Source organism: Rhea americana, unplaced genomic scaffold (genome assembly GCF_003343005.1).
Source record: "Rhea americana isolate MKP2758 unplaced genomic scaffold, rheAme1 scaffold_18, whole genome shotgun sequence".
Taxonomy (NCBI): Eukaryota; Metazoa; Chordata; class Aves; order Rheiformes; family Rheidae; genus Rhea; species Rhea americana.
Genome location: NW_028185927.1, coordinates 5,679,662 through 5,705,126, shown reverse-complemented (window position 1 = coordinate 5,705,126; position 25,465 = coordinate 5,679,662). Strand labels below are relative to the sequence as shown.

Here is a 25,465-nt window from a genome sequence, read left to right as displayed (position 1 = left end):
TTCTTTTCCTTTCCTCTCTCCCCTCCCAAAAAATAAAAGCTTTTGACTTTTTGGATTAGWTGCAGCCACATTTAGCAGAAGTGGCAAAGATAAGTAGTTTTCTACACAATTAATAGAAAAAAAAAGTCCTGGCTGGGTAGAGGAGGAGAATTCGTTGCTCACTACAGTTAGCAGCAGCCTGCTAGTCAGCAATCACACAAGTACTAGCTCGCCAATCAGCATGTCTGTGCCAGGTGTGCTGTCTCTTCCGCGCTGGGAGGACCATGTCCAGAGGCAGAGAACATGGAGAATGCTGAAGGTTTAGTTGTACCCAACACAGAGAAGATTGAAGGGAGCTGGACACAGGGACAACATCAGAGACACCGGAAGGAGCGCGTAGCGGTGGTGTGGGGAGTTAGGCAATGTGCTGGAGGACAGCTAGAGACATTGCGGGGGGACATGGCAGAACTGGGCTGGAACGATGTAGAAGACCTGGAGGGAGCTGGAGTTACAGCAGTGAGTGGGGGAAGAAGATATAAATCCAAAGGAAATAAGGTTTATTTTATTCTATTGTACATACAACAACCTCTTAAAATACTGGAACGCYGTCAAAGCTTCAGTGGCCTAGAAAAGCCCTCACACACTGGCGATGTTTTAAAAGCCTAACGAATGTCACCAAAGTAACTAAAAATTGAATAGCCTTATATTCGTTACAGGCAAAATAACGGAAAGAATAGAACAGGACCTAATCAGTAAGAAGTTTAAAGATAGCAACACAAGCCATTCCAGTGAATGTGGTTGCATGGAAAACTAGATAAATCTGATTACATCTTTTCATGAAATGAAAAGGTTTAGTTACTGAAGGAAGTTGCACGTAACTGCTTTATGATATTTCACCTTCTACTTTGACCTTCTGGTTAAAAAGTGACACAACATAAAATCTGCGTAGCATATTTTAACTGTCTTGAAATGGCTGATAGAGCTAAAAAGTAATTGCACAGAGGACATCATTATATAACGGGGTTCCACAAAGATCTATTCTTAGCTCGGTGCTATTCAATATCTTTATCAATGAGATGGAAGAAAATAGAAACTTGTTGTTGGTAAAGGCTGCAGATGCCATATTCATGTATAAGAAGCRAGTACGTGACCTGATTTTTAGAGGCACTAAGCATATTTAGGCAATCAAAAAGGAGGATTTTGGCTTAGAAGCTAAAACCATAGAGAGATGTAATTGTTGCGGTGCCAAACTTTTAAGCACCTTCTGGGCTAAACTCATGGGCTTCATAACAGATGACAAGAGCGATGCCCARACTAGCCAGCAGGAAATGACACTGCTCTTCAGGGCTTAGGTACCTCTTTCTGGTCTCTGAGATCAGAAGGAAACTGCCTCATCCCCAAACCTGCACACTGAATGACAGACTCGGTTGCTCTTCTGCACACCAAGCTGTCTAGCAGTGAGAGTGCTCACCGGGCTGTGTGGGAGACCAAGCTGACCTGCACACCTCTCATACTCTAGGAAGGTGTTTTCACCTACCAATTAGTGTGCGTGGAGTGACTCTCCATCCCTTTTGTTTAAGATGTAGAAATGCTAGAAAAATACCCCATATGCTCAGATAAACATCATATGATGTAGTAGCTGTGGCCTCTTCTGCCCTCATCAGCTGATGGTGAGAAAAAGATGACCACAGACTATTTATTTACTACCATTACATTTGTTGGTAAGGCAAAATCTGGGAAACGAGACAAAATGTGAGTAGGTAAGCAGATACACTTCCTGTGTCTGTGCATACATAAAAAAGCAAATTAAAAGCATCAYGATCCTGCACCTCAGGGTCCACAGTGGGAACCTGACCAGAGTGTGCTACCATCACCGTGACTCCATATATTAATCTTCATTTTCTGTGGAAACCAACATATAGCRGAGGGGATAGGATGGAATGTCCTTATGCACTCACTGCCCAACAGTTGCACTCCTACTTACATCCCATACCTGGATCAGAGTATGGGGAAGCGGTCACAGATCTTGCTGTTTAAACATGGTCATAGAACCAGAGTTCTTCCTCAGTCTTCTCTGCCAGTCACTATCTTATGTAGTCCAGTCTGTCCCCTTTTATTAATTTCTTCAGATAATTAATCCCTGTGTTTTCCATTCTCTTCACAGAAGTTTTTATAGGCCTAGGAATATAATGAAGTTTGGGCAGTCATTGCTCCATTCRGCAGAGAGAAATGTGAAGAGGTAGAGAGTAAAAAAACCAATAACCCTAAAGCATTTACATTAACTATGATCATGAAGTTAATGATMATATACAAAGATATCAAGTCCTTTAGATGTCTGAACTATAGGTACCTAGGGACCGAGGCTGCGCGGAGGCTTCCTGAGCCACAGATTTGTTACGGTGACACTGGGCAGCTCATTCTCCAGACTTACTCCATTCTTCGTCTCATTGCTGGAAGTGCTGCCAAGAGTGCCACATGCAGGTATGTTTTCTGTGAAGTAGACCATGACCAGCAGAAAGTAAAAGGAAACTATCAACTCACTTTATGTCAACTACCCATGAGCATTTAGATGCTGCTCGTCCCAGGCACTGGTGGCCTTGGCTACATTTGAGTATCTGTGCACAGTACTGCATTCTGCCGCAGGCCATGATCTGGATTGCAGGTTGTACGTACCGAGTGAGCTGGCCACAAAGGAGATGGCTGAGYGCCTCTATGGAGGGCTGCTGCTGTGCAGGTAATGGTCCTGCTGGCCCCTTGAAGTGAGCCAGCAAGAACTGCAGCTCAGGTTATCTCAGGGTRGCTTCTGTAGAAGTTCTGTGCCATTTCTGTGGTGTCTAAGGTGTTTTCACCTAGTATTTCAGRGAGCCTTCCTTGCTCGTGGAGACTGTTGTTTGCATCTCCAGGCTGCAATGCAAGGTTGAGATAGGCTCACCTTAAACATATTAAACAGAGCAAGCCTAGGCATGCCCGCACAGCTGTTGGCTTGGACCAATTTACCCTTCCACAGATACTGCCATAGGTGGGAACTCTTTGTGGCTAAGCTCTCTTGATCCCTCACTAAAGCGTGTAGCATAGATCTAGCCTCTTTGTACTCTTGAGCAAACAGCAGGGAAAGAGCGCTCCTAAACTCCTGGGAATTGGTGTGTGCACCCCATTGCCACCATAACTCTATTGGTCAGGGGGAGTTTGGCTGTGCTCTGAAAAAGTCCCTGGTCTGGATGACTGGRGAGCAAAGAGGATGTACTGTGGCAAACAACTATAGTTTAGACACAGGTCTGGTGACCATGTATCAGCTCCAACAGAACTTATCATTAGAAGCAGTAGAGTTTATTTCAATTTTACCTAACATAATTTGGTGCTACTTTATTTATTTAAATCTTTCTTCAACACCGAATGCAGTTCTCTCTAGCCCGGGTAATGAGTTGCTATCAGTGTGCAGTATGGAAATGTTTTTCCCACTCCGCCTCTACAAAGAGAGCACACAGTGTATCACATTAACACTGTCTGATAGCAACAGATGACAGCTATAAAAAAATCCAGCAAGGAAATTAACAATAATGCTTCAAAAATCATCGCTAAGGACCTGATTGTGCTAATTGATGTTTAGGATGAGTCATCCAATTAGTTCTTTGAAATAGGACTGGCTGCTGTTCTTACATTATTGAGATTGCTGTGTTGTAGACCTTTGACAGTATCAAGCAGTCAATGAATGCAAATTAATGACCATTGACCGCAGAAGCACAAACGATTACGTCTATGTTATCTTGCTTCAGCATCCCAGGGGGGTGTCCTTAGGACTGTTTTTGCTCGCTATCTATACTGCTGAGCCACCAGCTCAGGGTGCACTTTGAGCCTGCCAACTGATAGCAGGTGGGGAAACCTCAGCTGTAAGTATGCCTGCAGGGTACCGTGGGTATCTGGATGATCTACAGAAGCCCACGATCATTCTGTCCTACCAAACCACAAGCTTGGACCAAYCTGCACTTCACACTCTGCCTCAGATCTCTTTCACTGTGCAGAAAARCACAGCACATTTTTTTCCTCTTTATGGTGTCAAAAGTGTGAGCCAGGGACAACTMAACATAGACATACTCTCAGAAAGGCCATAAATGAAATATTCAACATATTCTTTTAGCACAGACCTCATGACAAATAGACCCACGGAAACCTCCATCGTCAAGGGTCACCCACAGTACGGCTGCTGTGAGACCTCTCCTAGGAACAGCCTGGTTGACCACTGCCAGGTGGGATAACTCTCTGGCAGTGCACTTCTGTTTGCGCTGTCACAGGCCAGTAGCCCCTCCGTGCCTGAAAGGGGATGGAAGGAAAAAGCTGGGTGAGGCCGTAGGACCAAACTCGAGGAGCAAGAAGGGAGTAGGTGGGAAATTAGGTAGATGTCTTCTAGGGAGATGTTGGAACTCGCTCGACACATGGGGGCAGGCAGTTGCATGCTGTGTTGCACATTTTCTCTGTGGTTATGTGAATTCCTGGAGTGACTGTTGCTTTAAATTCTATTTGCTGTCTGTCTTCAAAAAAAGAATTGAGAAGAAATGTGTATAATTATACACAGAATATTAATCTTCTTCCTGGTGATCTACAACTCTAGCATATTCATCATACTGGAACTGTGCTCAAAAGTATTTTCATCTGATTAAAATTGCTGATTCATCAGTGCATGTAATCCTTTGCTAATAGTATGTATAAAAATGGCTCTTAAGAGTTTGCACATCAGCCATTCTTCCTCATTTTTCATTGTTATTTGCTTTCCCTTAAGCATGGAATGCAACACTGAAATTTTATTTCTTGATACAGCTTTTTGGAGAGGTGGAGTATAGYGATCTAGATTACAGATGTAGGAAATTAGAAAATCCTAACATCTGATTTTAGCTCTGGCACAAACTTTCCCTTGGTAGGATTGGATAAACCATGCTTAATCTGGTAGCTAGGTGTCAATTTTACAGTCACCTTCAATCGCAGACCTGCAGATCTTTAGGACTTGTGAGTTGCTAGACATGACCCCCAGCCATACACTTCAGCACTGGAAGCTCTGCCAAGCTTCAGGGTCTGAAGGTGGCTCTGCCATTACTCACTGTCCTTCTCTTTTTTCACTGGCTCAGAAAGCCACACTGCGAGACAGTTGTATATTCTGACCAGGAATCCCACAGTTTGCCATTTATTTCTGACCCTTCTACCTCTCATTCTTCTCTTTACTAAGAAAAAGACACCTCTCACTGGTGGCTGGAGCTATTAAATAATGGTCCCAACATTTCCCCATCCTTGTGAGCGCTCCAGGGAACAGATTTCAGGATCATGCTCGTGGTCCGCAGTTCTCTCCATCTCTTACTTCTCTAAAAATGACTCAAAACAGTTAACTTCGGGAAAGGATTCAGAGTTTTCAACCCGTGTGGAGCGAAGTTTGTAAAGCATTATTTATGCCTCAGAAGGGCGGCTGGAATTATGAGAATCTGTAACTCAGTCTTTGCTATGTGTTAGTTTAGCTAGGCAGCTTCATGCTTGTCTGCTGTAAATACTATTCTGAGCTAATGAACTCCTCACATACCTTCATCCTGGGTAATTGTACAGACAAGGCTGATCTGTGGATTGCAACCTGAGGACAAGTATCCAAAAACTTGTAATTCTCAGTTTTATGGTATCCACAATTCTTTGTGAATTTAGCCACTAGGCCAAAAATTTCCACTGTGAATATTCAAGGCTGTTCAGTGCCTCTAAAAATCAGATCAAATGTATCTATCTGGTCAGTGCCTAATTCTACAATTGATATTCAGAAATGTTTACCTTACCTCCAGTTTTTCACGTGTAAAAATTGATTCTTCATTAGTTCTCAAAGCTTTGTGAGATTTAATTCTTCTAAAGTATTTCAAGAATGAAAAGGACAACATAAACTGGCCACTGCTGTAATCATACATTATTTAAAACGAAAAGTTTGTATTGGAGGTGAAATGCTGGATAGTGCAGTATATTGAACAAACCACCAAAAACCTCCCAAAAATTACTAAGAGCAAAACACAAGGCTTAGACCTCTTTCACTATTAAGTCTTAACGAAGTATTGAGCATCAGTTGACCTGTGTTAATTGGCCATGCGCACACGTTGCTTTATTTGCGTGGAAAGCGGTTTAAGACCATGTATTTTACTTCCCAGTTAGTGCAGACAGGGGTATGCACAGGGTAACCAGTTAACATTGACCTCCAGCCCTCAGCAGCAGTTTCTCAGTGGTTGTGCCCTGGACATCTAACTTATTCTGTGTCCTTACCTCCGGGAAAGCATTTGTTCTCTGTTCTAGTATTTCAAAACAAAGTTCTGTGGGGCAGTAATTACACATTACATATGTAATTACATATGTGGGACAGTATTTCATAGCTGTAGCGCAGTTGGGCTTAAACTGCTGACTGACATCTCTCATATTGCCCCAGTACAAAGGAATAATAATGATAGTACTGCTGCTAATAAACGTGACATATTTAAGAAGGAATATGACACTTCACGGTCCGTGTTAGCAAGCTATCAGTGCTTGCCCTAAGTAGCTACAACTACAGTTAGGAGTATTCCTAATACCTACYTTTTTATGCCATATTGTTATAGGTCTGTTTTGTACATCTGTTCTTTCTAGTTATTTTTTTATTTTAGTTTTGAAACACTTAAAATGAAGTTAAGATATATATATATAATATATATATATTAAATAGCAAGGATATTATTTCTGGCTTTCTGCTAGTGCCCTATTTAAATCTGTTCTGTTAGGACTCTGTCTTTTAGCTTGAGACCATATATTGAACAAACAATTTGGCACTTCCTATTCTAATACCTCATTTTAAGGACATTTGTTATAAATACCTAATTTTGTTCTAATACTTCATTTTAAGGACATTTGTTACAAATAATTATATACAACCACATACAAAATGCAAAAATCAATTTATAGTAAATACCTCAAGTGAATATTTTCTAGATAAAACAGATAAAAAGGGAAAACACTATGTCTTCTATAATATGATATAATAATATAGTGACATTTAATAACAACTTTCCACATAAATCGTTACCCATATTCAATGTTTCTTTTAAAAGTAGGGCAGTTACTATTGCAGGTTTCGCAGACATCTTCCAAAGTCATTCCATTCAGAAAAAGACCTGATGGCTGGAAAGTGGCCAACATAATGTCATTATTTAAGATAGACCCTGGGAACACTTCAGGAAATTATAGACCATTTAGTTTGGATTCCTTTTAGGAGGAAGGAATCTTAAAAAGCATTTTAGCAGATTAAATGGGGACCATTTAGAAAAGCACAGCTTGATGAAGGATAGCCAATACAGCCTCAGGAAGGAAAGGTCATGCTTCACCACCTTTCGGATTTCTTTAACGTTATAAATAACCCGGGAGACAAACAGACAGCATATACTTGTTTTTAATTTTCGGAGAATATTAAGCAAAATTATAAATCAAGGATTAATATCAGCAGTGTCAGGAAAGGAGTAAAGCAGACAGATTTTCTAAGAGGAAACTTTATTAGTCTAAAAAGAATAGAGTAGAGTAACAGGGATTTGTATTTTCATTTTACATATGTTTAGCAAAAATAGTAATACCAAGATGATGCTATCCATGATCAAATTATTTGAGTCCCAACAGAGTATTTAAGCATGTGTACAGCTCTAAGCAGAGGCTGAAGTAGTCTGAAAGCAAGTGGAATTACTCAGGTGCTTAAATGATTTATAGGGAAGAGAGAATGCTCAGCCCTTTCTAATATAAGCTCATACAAGGATCCAGGTGAAAAAAAATAACATGCACATGAAAAAAGAAACAATTTATGCAACATGTTTTCTAAGAAGTGATCTGGTAATTACAGGATATAGTTTCTTAACCTCTTGCCACTCAGCACTTCTAAAATACTGGCATTTCACTTCACGAATTTCTGATCCATCCAACCTTATCACCCAACAGTCTACAATTTGTTGTGCCCMTAGCTTAGAAAATTTTTAGTTGCTTTATACAAATGAAAGTGTGGTTGGACAAACATTTTTCAAAAACAGCTCAAAGTCTTGAGTGGCTCTGTACTTGGATACCTGAGCAAGAAACCTTTCAAATACCTGCCTTTCGGGTGAAAATAGGTGAGCACCCTCACCTTTGAAAATCAGTCCCTTTTTGAAGTCCCAAACTGAGCATAAACAGAAATAGAGGCACCCCAAATTGCCAGTGGTAACCATTCTTGAAATTCTCAGCTACTGTGCTCTTGGGCTTACTGTAGTTAATGCAGCTAAGATTAATTATGAAGCACATTCAATTAAAATATATTTTTATGATGTGGAATTATTAAATGCTTCATATATATGTGCATCTATCTATCTATCTATCTATCTATATATATATACACACACACACACTCGTATGATATCAACCAAACTTAAGTACTGTAAAATCCAGTCAGTAAAGTCAATTATTGTATCAGATTACATTAGACATACCACTACCACAAGAGCTAGATACGTAATATATTAAAACAGAATAGATTTAGCTAAAAATTTCTCTGCTATGTCTTCCTCCAGTCCTTTTCATTTCTTCTCCAGTATCTTTAGCAGTTTGGGACTTCAACTAYAACTTTCAGCCTCAGGCTGAGATCAGTTATTGTAGAAAAATTCCTTCAAACTAAKTTATAGCTGACTGCAATTCTGGAAATGTTAAGACAAAATTTGATTTGCATTCCTTCCAAGACTTTTGCGGACATCTGATTGAGACATAAAYGCTATTATTAATATACTATAAACATACGTTAACATCACATTACCCTACAACTTCTTAATTTTTGAATGTCTGTTAAGGGAAACCCTAACCAGGAAAAKCATGGGGGAGACTGCCAGGATTGAAAGAATGACAAGATTCTCCAGCAGCCATGCTTGGTGTAGCCCTATTCTGGGTATTCAGACATTCTCCAAATCTTTGGCTAATGACAGTGCTCCTAAAATGAAGAACAAGAAGAATTTGAGATCTCTCTTTCTCAAAGAAGAGATCTTGGACATCCAAAATTGTTCACTGAGGTTCCTAATAAAGAGTTCAAGACAAAATTAATCAATTAAAGCAAACAGCATCATCTCATTCTAATTTAAGATGCACAAAGTTTGTACAGAGAGAAAATACCGTCTATAAGACAAGTTGGTGTAGCTGGGAAACAGGAAAAGCCTTCAGGCAAGTCCCTGGTCACAGCTCCGTAGATATGACAGTTTGCTGAGGAGACTGCTCCTAAAATCTTGTCTCTCTTTTCCAATGACATGACCAGATCTGATTTCTCTCTCTCTCCATACCCTGTATCTCTTTGATTCATGGATCACCACGGCTACAACAGCATTACTATTTCCAGCCAAAGGCAGAGAAGAYCAAGAGAGAATACTTCAATAAAGGAAAGTGAAGCTAAAAGCTATATGTAGGATAAACCATACTGCTCCCTTTTCTAACTCCTATTTATTTATGCCCTTTTTTATTATTTAAAAAGCATATATATTTAAAGTTGTGTTTTCACCTATTCCCCATATTATGAATTTTGGGAAATGTATTCTGTGAGTATTGGCAACAAAGCGTTCACAAAATGGTAACTAGTTTGATGATGTATACTGCAGGTGCAAAAATCAGTCTTTGTGGGTTCACCTCACCACACAAGATTACATGCCTGCTCTAAAACAATAGAAAATACAAAGCAAAAAGTGACCCAGATAAATGATGCAAGATGSATGGAATATCAGCTTATCCTGTAGGTGGATGGAAATTGTACAGTTTGGGTGGCCTCTTGTGGAAGATGAACCCCTTTTTGAGAGAACAGAGCAACCTGTTGTAACTCTCAAGTTGTTATCCTGAGGGTGCATTAGGAAGAGCATTGCCAGCAGGTCGAGGGAGGTGATCCTGCCCCTCTACTCAGCCCTGGGGAGGCCTCATCTCGAGTACTGGGTCCAGTTCTGGGCTCCCCAGTACAAGAATGACATGGAGCTACTGGAGAGAGTCCAGCATAGGGCTACGAGGATGATCAGAGGGCTGGAGCACCTGCCCTACGAGGAACGGCTGCGAGAGCTGGGCCTCTTCAGCCTGGGGAAGAGAAGACTGAGGGGGGATCTGATCAAYGTCTACAAAGACCTTAAGGGGCCCAAGAGATGGGCCGGACTCTCTTCAGTGGTGCCAAGTGACAGGACACGAGGCGATGGGCACAAAGCACGTATCCCAGCAATAACCGTGGTTTCACACGATCTCGATGTGTAAGTACAGGAGTACAGAGCACGAGGAGAGGGTTTACACTGCCTTCTTTCTTGCTGCTGGTTCAACTGTTATGAGACTACTGTGTTCACTTATGCCTGCAGTTTAAGGACATTAATAAATTGGAACTGGTTTGAGGGACAGCCACAGTAATAACCAAGGACCTGGAAAACAGGCCTACTAGTCAAAGTTCCAAGAAACTCAATCTGTTTGGTTTAAAAAAGGATGCCTGTTAAAGTACCTTTTTAAGAGGTAGTTTGTCTTATTTCAAAGTGAAATCTCATGGATGTTATATAAAAATGTTTTTTAGGTAAKGTAGTTTGATTCTTAGCAACTCAGTATGCATCGGATGGGTGCATTTGGCAATCTAGAACTGACTAGCTCAAGCACTACGAATGCACATACTTTCTGCACACTAAATTCTGTCATTCTGTCCATAGACAAACCCAGGAAGAAAGTTAAACAGTGATTTGGCCAGAGTCTGTAAGCTTGTTACGGGAGAAAGAAGAAGTTTGATGAAAGTTGTCAGCTGGGGCAAAGGTGTAAGAAGACTCAGTGGCCGAAATTAAAAGGTATGCAAATTCAGACTATTTTTTCATGGTTATGCTAGTTAATCATTGAAATGTTATACTCAGTTTTGGTAGATTTCCCATCTCTGGAACTATTATAATAAAGAACAGTATGTTTTCTCAAACACATACTCTAATGCTAAAAGGAATTAATCCAGGAAATCGTTAGCTCTAGGGTATGTGGAAGATCTAACTAGATAATTGCAATGTTTTTTCCTGGCTTTCTATTATAAAAACAACCTAAGAAATTGTGAGTGAACAAGCATCACGGTCATGATGCCCTTCCAGGGGCAAAGCTCGTTTTAACTGCAATGCCAGAGACTTGTAATTTGGTAGTATCACACATTCTGGCTCTTGGGATATCTTCAACAATTTCACATTTCTTTCTAGTTCTACTACATTACTGAATAAAAATCACAAAGCATTGTCAATACATCAGTAAATCCACTCATTTTAGAAAAAGGATATGTAATATATGTAAGTTCTGTATAATAATATATATATAAGTTCTATAACGATAGAACATATTGATTTGTCATGTATAAATTCACCATTAAAGTCTGGTAAGTCACAGTGATTAATGTATGACTCTCACGTGTATGTCTGTGCAGGTAATAAAATTGTAAAATTAGCACTCAGTAATATATCTTCCTCCCCAGTATTAAAATTCTAAATAATACGGATAACAGTCCGTACATGTGAAGAAGATTACAAATCCACCTAAGATTTAAATGTGGACTCCCACTTACAAAATAAATCAGATTTAAGGTAAGTTTTCAAAATTAAAAACTGGAAAATAAGGCTATTACAGCGTTTTCTGATTATAGTATAAGAGACACTGGTCAAGTATGTTACTGTAGAGTTTAAACACCTAGCTCCTTGTCCTTCTGATACCAAAACTGGCACAATTTCATTTTGCAGACAAGCGTTAGAATAGCCTTTATGTATGGAATCAGCTTATCAAGTTTTCAAAAGCWCAGATACGTCGGGATCTGTCACCCTTTTAGCTTTGTGAAGAATGCTGGGCTAAACTGAACCCGATACTTGGGCAAATGTAAAGACTCGTGARGATGCAAAGGATCCCAGCCTTTGAAACCCTGGCATAGTCTGCGGAGGCACAAAAGAGAGGAGGAAAACAGGAAAAAATGTGAAAAAACCCCCAGCGATCAGGAGCCTCAATTACAGACCAACGTCCCATTGTGCATTGCTCAATAACAGATGGTTCTTTCCCCAAAGCRCTTACAATAAACGTGGATTTAAAATTCATTTTCCAGGAACGCTAGGACATTTGTGTGCGCGCTGAGTTTACTATATAGGAAACAGACTTTTGGAAACAGCGTGTATGAGTGGAATAAAGGCAGCCTGAGTTCATGTATTGTTAAACTCGGTCACAAGATAAAGGTTATTGTGTAATATTAGGCAAAGATATGATTTCTTCATTAATAGTTTACAATTTTTAAATGCCTTTTTACAGTAGCTATAGAATTTATGCACCTGACACAGGGTCTGAATGAGAAAAATAAAAGATTTTGCATTCTGTCACCAAATGACCTTGAGAACCATAATACAAATTAGAAAATATGTTTTATATTTGTTACAACAAATGCATTCTCCATAGTATTATGGTAATTAGTTTTAAGATCACAATAATTTAACAGTCCTTCACTTCCTGAAGTATTCTGGCCTTGGACAACCCCTTGAACCTTCACATAAACATTACCTGCAAAATATTGGTATACGTTTTTAATACCCCAAACGCTTTACACTCCTTGAAATATGTTTAAAGATAGTCTGGTTTAATGAAAGGCCAGATGAAACTGTTTTCATGTGCCAGAGCTGAAGTAAAACTAACCTACCACGTACACAGATAAGTTACTAAATATGTATTTTATACACATAAAATATGAATTTTTAAGAAAATCTTTTTTTTCCTTTAACAAAAAAGAAATGAATTCTCCCAGGGGGTACTTCTTTCACATGGAGCAACATCAACATTTTTCACTTTTGTGGCTTGGATCTAGGAAAGAAATTCTCCATTAAACTTCATAGTTCAGTTCTTAACAGCCCCGATAAYGACGAACTAGTTCATATATCTCTCTACAAAATCATTAGAAATGGAGCACATCAGTGCTATGACTCTTCGGGATCTTGCTACTCTTTCATGCACAAACCGCTTCCAGACAGGTATGTTGATCTAGCCTTGATGTATACAAACCAAGGACATACAAGGACTATGCTACTCCCTGGGAAGTTCCAATTTCTCTTCCCTATATACTTTTTTCTTTTTCTTTCTTTTTTTTCTTTCTTTCTTTTTTTCTTTTTTTTTTTTTAAGAAGCTCTTTTGAAGCTGTTCAGGGAGCAGCAACATTCCCCCAGAATCTCCCCAGTTTGTGGGAAGGCAATAGTGTCATTTATAGCACTGCAGTGAGCTAAAATGCTCCTTGCACACAGTGAAGTTATGTTAGAGGAGAGCAATGCCTTCCCATACATAAYGCACTGACTCCATTTCTGGTCCTTTAACTTGCCAGTCATAGTTCTAGCCATCATGCCCAGAACTCCCTTTCATATTTCCTATTTTTCCTTGTTCCCAAAGCTTTCGAAGCCCTTAGACCAAGAAGGTGCAATCTTTCACTTCTTTCCAAACTGCTTCTTATGTTAGCCATCACCTCGTTTCTTTCTTCTTCAGATTTCTTCTTCCTCTTCAACCAACCTGTTCTCCCACCTCTTGCATCTGTTTGAATATGGGGATCAGGCTGGAAGAACATGTATCTGCACTGTCTACAGGGAAGTTATCTCACTGTGGTACCATGAGTGGATGGTATACATTAGATTATACCACTTSTCTCCTTATGACTCTGATCTGTGGACCTCAGCTGTCAGAAAGGAGCTGTTGGCTCCATCTGAACCCTATCAAGACGATATAAGAGATCAGTTTTATAGCACCGAGAACCACATGAGCCCAGGCTGCCCTCCCAAGCTCCAGGAACTGATTCTTCCCTCTTAGTTAACACAGGAGCAGGTAACTTCTGCCTCATCTCTAAARACCGGGCTTCGTGTTTTTACTACAGCCTGTCAGCAAGCCTGAGCAGATCTGCCACATACTTTCTCCGAGTGCAGGTGAGCACTACTGTACTAGGGACAAGATCTTCCCATATTTTACATCATTAAGTACATCTTTCASAGTAGCAGGTACAGGAGACACTTTTGTCTTCTGAGCACTTACAAGGAATTCAGAGCAAACCYTCCTCTGACTTCCACCCGGAAAACTCTGCGTGTCTGCGCATAGTCCAAAATTTGCCAGAGCCGGTGGTCCTTCCAAAGGGCACACCAGGCCRTGGTTCAGAGCAACGGTGCCGAACGTTACATCAGAAACCGAGCTGTGCTCCGCTGCAGACGCTGACCCGGCTGTTACGCAGACACGCGGCAGATACAGACCTTCAGGTGCCATGTGTGCTGCCTACGTTGTGCACTCGCTTCCCAGGCATCTTTGGGTAAAGATGCAGGGGAAGAAAGAGCAATAACTGTGGAGAAAGGGGAGTGCAGTAAGTTTAATATAACCCCTAATATCAAGAAGTGTAGGTCACAGGCTAGTTGATTTTGCTTGCAGCCAAAGCAATTTTCACAGTAGGTGATACACAAAATTATCCCAGGCTCATTCAGTTTTTTAGAATAATCCAGGAGAATTACACACACATAAAAATCATATTGGATCTAGGGCAGTCTACAGGGGCTGTCTGACARATGCATCCTTCCAAAGACTCCTTCAGAGACATCACAAGAAGAAGCCACTAGGTTTTTGTAATCTGCAGAGGGGAGAAAGACCTGAGTGATATTATCAGAAGAATTTTTTACAACAACATCACATTCTTTAACACCCAACTCCGTATCACATGTACAGGAGCACATGCCAACAACAGAAATTAAGACAGAGGCAAGAAACAGTGGGAAGGCAGCGCAGTGCAACAGTGGCCTCCTCCTTCCTTTGTGCTAAAAGGGGGACAGCCAGAGGRAGACTATTTGGACAAATCCAGCAGTTAAATCTACCTTTTGCTCACCTTCCCTACCTTCCAGAGAACTCATCAGAGCACTCCAGATTAAGCCAGGCTGCTCTCAGTATTAATAGGTTTCAGAAATGGACTATGTGGAATAAATGGGGTAAATCAGTAAGTTCATTTGTACAATGGCAATCATGCCCTGAGCTTTTATAATTGGGCTTTTGTTCTCAGGCCTTTTCATACATCTTTTTCTTAGAGGTAACCTCATGTGTGAGAGCTAAAGCAGCTCTCTCATAGACAGCCCTTTGCTTTCCAGATGCCAGCAAAGGATTAGCCAGAGAATTATTTCTCACTTTATTTTCTTTTCTGTATCTCTGCATGTTTGTTGTTTGTATCYGTTTTTGGCCAGGTTTAGAGGCTACATAAATTATGTTCTTTTTTTTTTTTGTATTTAAAAACTTTTTTGAACAGTATGTATATGCTAGTCCAGAAATACAGCTATTCTTGATACAGATACTTTTCCTTAATTTACTTTCCTTTGTTTTTTATAAATTATTCATTGCGTTCAGTCTTCAGGGAAAAAGCAGGCCTTTCCTATATGTTAGTATGTTCAGTATGTAATGCAGAAAAATCACGATTTAAACTATTCTGCAATATTGCAAAACAGTAAATGATGTTTCATAAGCTRTGATCATTTTTCTCATGGAGTTGCTAAGGTAACACAGTGGAATTTGTGGATCATTTGTTCATTCGATTATTTATTACATTTTAAAAATAACAGATTTTTATATTAAGTTGTATTTATAATTTCTATAACCTCTGCACTTCTCTACAGGCTTCCATGCAAGAAACAAAGGCAGCCTGGTGTTTGGAGAACCTTTTCTCATGGGAGAGTAATGTGGGGAGAGGGATAGAGCCCTAGACAGATAGCTAGGTGGCTCATTGCTCCTCCAGAAGACTCAGATGTTAGGAGATTTTCATCATCTGCTGAATTGCTTTGGTTCTGCTATTAYATGATAGACATTTGTTTTTCCTGCATGATTACCCTAACCTCTGGCATTATTCTTCGATGGAGCCCTTCTGCTGTTGGCCAAGTGGATGACTTAATTCCATCAAGCTCAGCGTAACCGTGTCCTACCCACTTGAAGAGAAGTGGCAAGCCTCTCGTGACTTGACCTGGTGTTCTGCACTGAGGCTTCTCTTAGCTTATCCTTCTTGTGATACCTGGCAAGCTCGGTACCACACTGTGAGGCAGCACACAATCAGCTGGACAGGCTTTGCTGCATTTGCTTTTCACCCTGTCCGCTGTCCCTGTAATTCCACCTCAATGTCATCAAAGTTCCTCGTATTCAAAGGCTTCCGTGCAAAATACCCACTTCAGTATTTATTTTACAGATTCATGAATATTTTAAGAAAAATATTCCTCTTGGAATAATAACAGCTTATCTTTTAATTAAAAAGTCAGGTGACCACCAAATACCTATAGATTGTCGTTTCAGCACATGCAGGCTGTTCTGATGATACAACCTTTAGGGAATCTCAGTTTCAAATCTTAGGAATGACCTTTCTTACCCATAACTTCAGTAACTCCAACTTGCTGTTTGCATTGAATTGAGCAAATGGTATGAACGCATGAAGTGCTTATTAAGTTGGATGCTTTTGTTCACTAGTTTACTGCCTTCCCATCTGCCCTTTACTTGTAGAGGACTTCAGACAGAAGCTGAAGTAAATGCAGTTATCCTGCTGTTGTCTATTTAGCTTTCATTAAGAAAGTTGGTGCAGGGCTCACGCTCATTCTCAAAACCAGCCCATCATCTAAAAGTATTTACATAAGACTCTCTGCATTATATCCCAACCTCTGCAACACTAGTATTAACTACTGACATCTGCCAAGTCTGACTAGTAAGTGCTTTACAGTATCAATTCATCCTAAGCAAAAAGCATGTTTGAGTGCTGCAGTGCTCTTGTTAATGCCAATAAGAAGTATCAGAGCTCATATGACACCTAGAAGAAATTAGTACCCACATTCAAAGAAAAGCTTTTGTTATTTCCCAGAGTATTATGTGGACTTTATTGAGATGACTACATCTGACACCTGCTGTAATATAAAATGCAGCTATAATTAGCCAACTGATGCTCTCTGCAGTTTAGGTCGAATCCCTTCTGTGGGAATTATGCTTTAAAATATTCAGAACTCCAAGTGGCTCTCATTACATTTAATTTTTACTTAGAATTAGGTGGTCTAGAAAAAAAATTTAGGATTGTAATAGCCCCCCGCTGAATGCCACACAGCAACGTGAAAACCCATAGATTTTTTTCCAAATAAAAAAATGAGAACAGCAGACTACACTACAGCCTTCAATTGAAGTCTGGCTTTGCTTAATTGTACTTTTTGCACTCATCAGTCTCTCCTCTTCAGAGCAAGCTACAAAAATTGCCTGAATAGCCAAAGAAAAGTTTCCCACAGTCACTGGCCACAGAAAAACACCATTGTCCTTCCTCACAGTTTGATGGACAACATTTCTATAAATGGGTAGCCAGTCTGTCAATGGTACCCTTGCTGAAAAGGCAAAAGAAGAGAACAGATTCTGCCAATATCTGACAAAGCATGTTAACACATAATCAGGCATTCACTAGTCAGGCAGCTGCCCCTGGGACCTTCATAACACAGGTGCCTTTAAGCCATTTCCTATTCACAGATAAAGGAAACAAGCAGGAGATACCTGGGAAAGGAGCAGTCTATTGTGGCCTGTCAAATGTCCATCTTCTAGGCTGCCTGCGTAAAAACAGAAAGAACATAAAGAAAACTTCAGCGTGAACCACTAAATTATAAAACAGCAAAATACTCCCTAACTCCGTAACTTTTATCTTTCTGTAAATAATAATAATAGTAATAACTAAAAAGAGTGGCAAAGGAGCACGATGCCTTCTATGCGGCATCTTCTTCATCCTTTTTACTACATCAAACCGAGCAAAAGATCTGTCGTGTCCCCAAGGACAGCTAGAACAAAGCCAGAAGTGGTGCTTCGAGGGCTATCACCTTCACCTACTGCTTCTTTGGTGTTTTTCTTCCATGCCCACTCTCCTCACTTCTTCACCGTGCTGACATTATTAAATTCATCCTTTAACTGTGGAAATAAGAGTTTTCTGATGGACTAGCCTGGTATGACTAAAAGACGATTAAGCTGCAAGACACAGATTCACCCCCAGCTTTTTTCATGCACTTTGTCTTAACAGCATCATTTTCATAACAAGTTAGTCTCAGTAAGCCTAATAAACAAGYGGCATTTGATAGCCAATGTTACCTAAAGGCCACTGAGTACACTAAGTAAGCAACAATTTTAGCACTGAACAGATCATTATAAGACAACAGTTAGCTTTGTGCAAAAGAAAACTTTTCCTTTTTGTGATGGCGCGTAAACATGCCTATCTCATATACTCAGCATAATAAATGTCCAAATCTAGATCCCCAAGCAGGAACTCAGCTTTCATTTAAATAACTGCATCGATTTCTCATGGGTAGTTAAAAACACAAATAGTGTTTTTAGTAGCACTACCTGTATATTTAGAGTTAAACACACAAAAAAACTTCAGCAAAGTCTGTAGAAGCTCCTGATGTCAGCACGGCACGGAAGCAGTAGCTCCAGGAGATGCACCACAGCCGAACYGSCCGGMTGCTGTTGGGAGGCTCCCGCGGGCSGTGGGCTGTCTCCGGCAACGTGAGCTGCGGCGGTGCAGCACACAGCGCTCGCAGCAGAAGCCAGAATACGGTGCGGTAGGGATAAGGACGTATGAAAAGCTCTTCCGTGCAGTTCTTTTTGAAACAGTGCCGATGTCTTGCCTTCTCCTCAAATAAAATTGTTCCAAAAAGGATAGTTACGATTTCTCACAGTTATCATTCTCCCACCAGATCTACTCTTAAAAACACGCTACGTGTATACGTATGGATTTTAAACCAGAAAGCTCCTGAGCTCCTGCACTAAAGCTATTCAAACGGAACTCATAGCCATAATGAAATCAAGCTGAAGCCAAGAATGACAAAGATTTAGTTAAAATGCAGCCTCATACCCTAACATGAAAACACACACGATGCCCACTGTCGTTTTTTCTCGGTCGGTTCCGAGAACGCCGCGCGGGACGCGGTCGCTCGCAATCCCCCGTACCTGTGCGGCTGACCTGCGGCTACGCTGCTCGGCTTTTGTAAAAGGACTTCTTGTTCTCTGCTGAATCAGCCTCAGGTCATTATCAAACTTGCAACCTAGGCCCAGCCTTGCAAAGGCTTTTACACACAGGCTTAGCTTTATGCACATGAATAGTCCTTTAGAATTCATTAGAAAGATTTGCGCACAAAGTAAGCAGGTGCATGAGTAGTTTCACTGAAGGATTGGGACCCAAAATGTCAAAGACTCCATATTCCCTATTAACAAATACCTCTTCTGTATCAGAAAAATACTGACGGTGTAAAGATGAGTGCGATCTTTTGTTTTGTTTGTTTACAACGGGGAACATTCAAATAACCTGATAGTTACTTTATATCAAAAAAGGGCATTACATGCTTATTCATACTGATGTGGAAGTTGAAGAATATTGCAGGTGGTGTGAACACAGGGTGAGATTTCCAGAGGAGCTTATTTAGGTGCCCATCTTATATTGTAATATGGATACACGAACCCACTAAAAGTATTCTGAAAGGCTCAATTTGGGTTTCAACCATCAGTTCATGAATTTTGTATTGAAGTGTAGATTTGGATCTGGTTTCTGAATTCAGTGAAGAGGCCGGCTGGGAGCCTGGATGATTGATCAGGCCAGTAATGACACATACAGTCTGTTAGATGATAACTGCCCAGCTACTTGGCACAGGAATTTATAAGCTAAACTGCTGAACCAGGAGGTGATTAACAGCTTAACAGTTCTTCAAAAAAGGCTAGGAAGCGTGTGTGCTAGTAAAGGACTTAGGTCCCAGCTAAGCTGAATGGTGAAAAGCCTGTACATAGCACAGCTGAAGAATCCTATTTCAAATACTCCTAAACCTCTGTTGCTATTATTTCTTTTAAAATAATAGTCAGATCACACTAATAAAGATGCAAGCTACAACCTGTAAAATCAAGCACTCAGCAATCAAGGAATCCCAAAATTTAAAGTTTCTCTGAAGTAAATATGCTATATTCCTGTTTCCTGTTAAATATAGATTTTCAAGTATCCCATTAAGCCTGAATTAAATATATAATATGTGCTGCATGTAGATATTAATGCAGTGGAAAATTATTAATATTTGGAATATCTTGAGGTATGACTACTTAATTTCACAATGCTTGTGTCAACTTACYGGCAGTTTCCAGGTAAGGGAAACAGTGGGTATCTCCAAGATCCTGTCTACATTTTCATGCGGTAGTCTCACAAGGAAACTACAGAAAGAGAGCTCATAATCAAACCTTTTAAAATAAGTACAGAACTGCCTAACATTTATGAGCAYGGAATAATTGAAATACTAGTTCTTCCTTCTGCCTTCTAAGACGAGCTGTTGAGCTGGTCCTTGCGGAGGCCAGTTCTTGATCCAAAATTACGTAACCTTTTAATGAAGGAACCGACGAACGTAGTGCAGAATGCGCGGATCYTATTTGCAGATGGCAGCAAGAAATGGGTGGCAGATGGGAAGATAAAACTGCAACGTGTGAGTAAAATCACTRAAACAAGGACCTGAACAATAATGACCAAAGTAAAGCAAAACACACAGCAGTACGAGAAAACCCCAAGGGTGAAACGAAAGCAGGATTCTGGCAGGCCCACGGCTCTGTGCGTGTGGCAAGATAACGACGTGGAAAACAGAGCAGGTAAATCRTCCAGGAGGAACTTGTACTTTGTAAGGAACGGTAAAATTAGTGCAAGTCATAAATARCAAATATTGTTAGGGTTTTTCTTTTCAGTTCCACAGGACATGTCATACAAATCCAATCCCAATCCTGTCTGAACAGGACGTTTTAGTAGAGTGAGAGAAATACCCAAAAGGCCAGCAAAGACTTCTGCACTGAAGGAATGAAGCTCCGATTTGAGAATTAGATTTGCAAATTAGAACTTTTATTTGATGAAGTAATTAAGCCCATAGCTACATTTTAGGGAAGTAAATTGATTTTTTTGCAGCTGGCCTAGCRCTTAAAATTAGGTATCTGCTTAAGCACTTTGCTGAGCAGAACTCAGTGTTGGCTGGAGYGATGCTTTTTGCTGGGTCTCAACAGAACTAAAACGTTCTTCTTGGAAAAATAAATACACTCTTTTACTGTGGAGGGACTTTGTTCTGTCCCATTCAATTTTAATCCTGAGAGAAGGCTACTATCAACTTTCTACTCAAATCTTCACATAATTTAGAGGCTGAATCCAGAATACTGATCATCTGGGTAGTAAGGAAATCATTRCTTTTACAGCAATGAGTACTGAGCCGCACGACTTGCCCAGGGATGGGGTGGAATTTGGGATATTGTTTTATCTTTGAAGCTCCAAAYGATTCCAGTTTAATTTTTCTGAAAGCCGAAGTACACAATGCGACCTTCTCAGTTCAGGAGAAAGAGCTGCTGGCGCGTTACAGGCTCCCCAGCTCAGCACGTCAGTGCTACGAGCCTCAACCACCGATGCGTTCTGGAAAGCACTCACCTCTCTTTGAGTGGTGGTTAGGGACAAAATTAAAGYGTGAGCTCAGAAATTATGTTAATGTTACAATCAACAGAAGAAATAGGGTGAGTAGTTACGTCAGTAGTGACCAGCAAACACAAGTTATCTCAGTTTATTAAAGTTCACTGGGATTTTAAACTATTTAAAGGCACCCAGAGCTTGAAAGAGGTGTGTATCTTTATCATTTTACAAACTAAATAGAAACCTGAATGCACCTGAAGAACTTAAGTGTCCTGCTGTTTATATTTTTTCAAGTTTTTTTTTTTTTTTTTTGGGGGGGGGGTGCATTTTATGTGCCTCAGAGATCCATTTCAGGGATCAAAGGTGCAGAGGATATAATTATATCACAATTCTACTCCCAAATGTTGAAAGCCATTCCAGATTCTTCCCTCTCTAGGTAGTCACATCATTAAAAATGTGTCAACTGCCTTTATTCCTAAGTTATACATATTTAAATCTTCCAGTCCTTCTTTCTAAAGTAGTATATCTAGCTCCGGCAATTGGTATTTTTAGCCAATTTTCTGCAAATTCCCTCCAAATTACCAGTATCTTGCCAGTAATGAGAGCTTCCAATATTTTTATTGTTTCACCAGCTTTACTGAGCATGCCRTGCAATTTCCTCTGTCTTTATGTGAGGCCTGGATTTCCTCTGGCCAGTTTTATTGCCAGAGGCAATTGCAAGTGTACCCAATTTCCCAGGCACTACATGCAGTGAGCATTTAACCAGCTTTTGGAACTCTTCTATTCTGATCTCTTCCATTAAATATGAATGTTTAACAGTTTGTCTTAGCTGCATTAGCATATGTTTTCTCTAGTTTGTTCTCATTTTTCTCACATGTTCTCATCTTTCTGACCTCTTAAATCCCTTTGGATTATTTCTTTTCTCATTCATGCTTGTGTAGTGCATTACGTAATTTAATCTGTGAAATTTTAACAAGTACCAAATGTATTCAGAACGAGGATGCAGAATGGATCAAGGCCATCTGAGATAATGAAAATAAGATGAAAAGGTGTGCCTTCAATATCAACAGGAATCATTAGATTTCAGCTAAAAGGAGACATTTGCCATCAGCTCTGATGTTRATAATCCTGCAGACCTCATGCTCTCTTGCCTACTTTCCTTGAAATGATCACTGAATAAGTTGTATCACCTCCACCATCTGATATCCTCCACATTCTCGCATCCGTTGTCCCTTACGCTTCCAAATATAACAGATACGGCAGTGTCACCACCAGTATCTCCCTGGCAGTACTTACCTCTTTTCAGCAACATGTGAAATTGTTTTTGTAGCCAAAGAACTAGAGATAAAGGTAACAYGCTTGAAAGCAGAGGAAAGGTCTTAGGTCTCTCCCAATTAGTAAAGCTACACCTAGCAAATGCAAAATTATATATACACCTGCTCTAAGATTCCAGGAAAAGCAGCATTTGTCAGAAACGGAATTTATCAGGTAGCTGAGCCTTTATAACTTTAACTTAAAATTCATTCCAGATGAATTGCAGATGTCTGGCCTTGATCTATTCTTGCAGGTCAGTGGAGATTCAGGCAGGGCAAAATTCATCCTCTGACACTGAGGAACAAAAATGAATMCCAGGATGCTCTATCAGTGCTTCACAGTCTGTTCTGGCCAGCAAATTACTTACAAGTTTATTCAGTTTTACAATGTTTAGTCGGAGAAGGGAGATTGCATTTCCCTTTAATCTTGAAAGCTTCATGATTTGGATCAAGTAAGAATGACTACACTCTGTAAAGTTGCTTCAGCTATCTGTCCAGAGACAGCACTGGAAGAGTCACAGGCAGGGCAGGCTCAAGAAGTTACTCCTTGACCATAAACTGGAATTAGCACTGTTGGACAGAACTGCAAAATAGTATTTTGCAATCTTTTCTTGCCATCCATTGCCACAGTCTATGTATGTGTCTACGCTGTTGTCTTTCGACAAAAGCAGTATCTTTGCAGGAAATAAGTTAAAATAGAGATTAACTCTACATTTCAGAGCTTCAAAAATCAGGGAAGTATCTTGCAATAAACATTTCAAAATCCAAAGAGTGTTTCTTATCATCCAAATCCAGCAAAGTGAAATCTAGCTCCTTTTAGGTAAGGTATTATAGCACTCTGTGTAATATATTTCTAAAACTTTAGCACGGAGGTCTTCTTTCGAAATAATTTTCCTCTGGAACTGACTAGGACTTTCTACATGCAAGTCTTTTCAAATATTCAAGCTGGTTGCTGAACGGAGACATAGAATACTAGGTTTACTGGGAAGTATTTTCACTAAATTAACCCAAAGTTAATCTGGATATTTGAGAGAGGAGTGACTTTAAAATACCCATGAAAATATCATGCAAATGAATTAACCTGCATTCTAACATTTTTATTCAAAAATAACAGTCTGCTTTACCATTTGTACATACGGCAACACTCACCCATTTCGCAGCGGAAAATATATACTTATGTTATAGCTACCAGGATGAAAAAAACCCTGTCATTTTAGCTCTGAAGACTAGCTTTCAAATACATGCACGATGTATCCCCAGAAGAAACACCAGCTTCAGCACTCTACTACATGCTAAGCTGATCACTTGAGATTTACCTAACATTAAAGCTCTAAGTACAAGATTTCTATTGTGATTTTACCAGGGAGAGTAAGTGCATAGTAGTTAGTCTGTGGTAAATAACAGGTGTCTTAGCAGTGAACACAAACCCTGAAGCTCCAAAACTTGCTCATCATCCCACAAAAGTCTCCCAAAGGTTAAATTTAGCAAGAACAGCTAGAAAACAAGTACCAGCAATATCACCTAGGAAAAAGAAAGAGTAGTGAGGAGAACGGGACACAGAAYGAAACAAAATCAAGAATCACAGCACTTTCTCAACATCTCAGAAGGCTTAATATGAATACGAAAGGGAAACCACATATCTGGTTTCTGTTTCTTGTAGGGGTGCAGACATGCAAGCTAGCTAAACTAACTGTAGAAGCAAGGAAGGAATTCCCAACAGAAGCAAAATCATCTGGTTACTGYCTACAGTCCTCAATCTTTCCTTTTACTGGTTAGCAGCTTCCTGAGCATCCTCCTTGTTGGTGTTCTCTTACCTTCATTCCTACTATCATCCCTTTCCTTCCTTTCTTTTTCCCTCATCCCTTCTAATTATCCTTCGTTTTTCCTTCCAGTCTTCCCTCCTCARCCATGCCTTTACTATAATTCATACCTACAATATCTCAAAATAGCAGTAAAATGTAGAATTACTATGGTGTTGGCCAACTCCACAAACTCTCGGCCCACTCTGGTATTTTTGATCTGTGGGCATCCTCTGCCCACCTTGTCCATTAACAAAGATCTCCTCTTACCCCTAACATTCCCGAATTGCTTACTAATGATCTCTGCTCAGGATTTTGGTCTTTAACAGTGACTGTAACCGGCGTGGAAAACACAAGACAGGGAAGACAGCAAAAACGTCAGCACTGCTCTATGCTATACAGCTATGTGGTCTCCTCTACACCAGGGAAGAATTTGCCCACAAGCCTATAAAGACYCTCCCCAAGAAGGAGGGAAGACGAAAAGGATCAAGAGAAACAACTGATTTTAAARGAAAAATATTGAGGGAGGGGAAACAGGAAGAGGTATGATGTTAAAGGACCCAACAGGGCACCAAAGGAAACAGAAGCAGGCCGACATCACTGGGTCAAGCCTGTGACGCTGCAAGCAGCGAGGTGGTCTTCTGCAACGGCCCTGAGCCGAGGAGAGCTCCGGAGTCCCGGGGAGGTGTAAAAAAGGAGCCAACGCCTAGATGTTCCCTCAGCTACGGGAACAGGGCCGCCCGCCGTACCGGAGAGCTTAGATTTTGCGGGAGAAGGTCTTCTGCACGTGGAAACCCACACACGCTCCTGTGTGGGAGACGCCAGAGGCGGATGGATGGATGGAGAAACGGACGGAGGAAGGACAGAGGGATGGAGGATGGACGGTGGGATGGAGGAGGTGGGATGGACGGGCGGACAGAGGACGGATGGAGGGA

The 25,465-nt window shown here is 40.4% G+C and overlaps 1 protein-coding gene across 1 annotated transcript in view; it reads left to right on the top strand.

Moving 5' to 3' along the window:
- The first annotated feature begins 282 nt into the window (after positions 1–282).
- MBIP (MAP3K12 binding inhibitory protein 1) overlaps positions 283–25,465 on the top strand; it is a 40,323-nt gene continuing 15,140 nt past the window's right edge. The window contains exons 1-2 of the mRNA XM_085301819.1: positions 283–495; positions 2,565–2,713. Coding sequence (XP_085157945.1) covers positions 283–495; positions 2,565–2,713 — 362 coding nt within the window. The remainder of the gene's footprint in view (positions 496–2,564; positions 2,714–25,465) is intronic.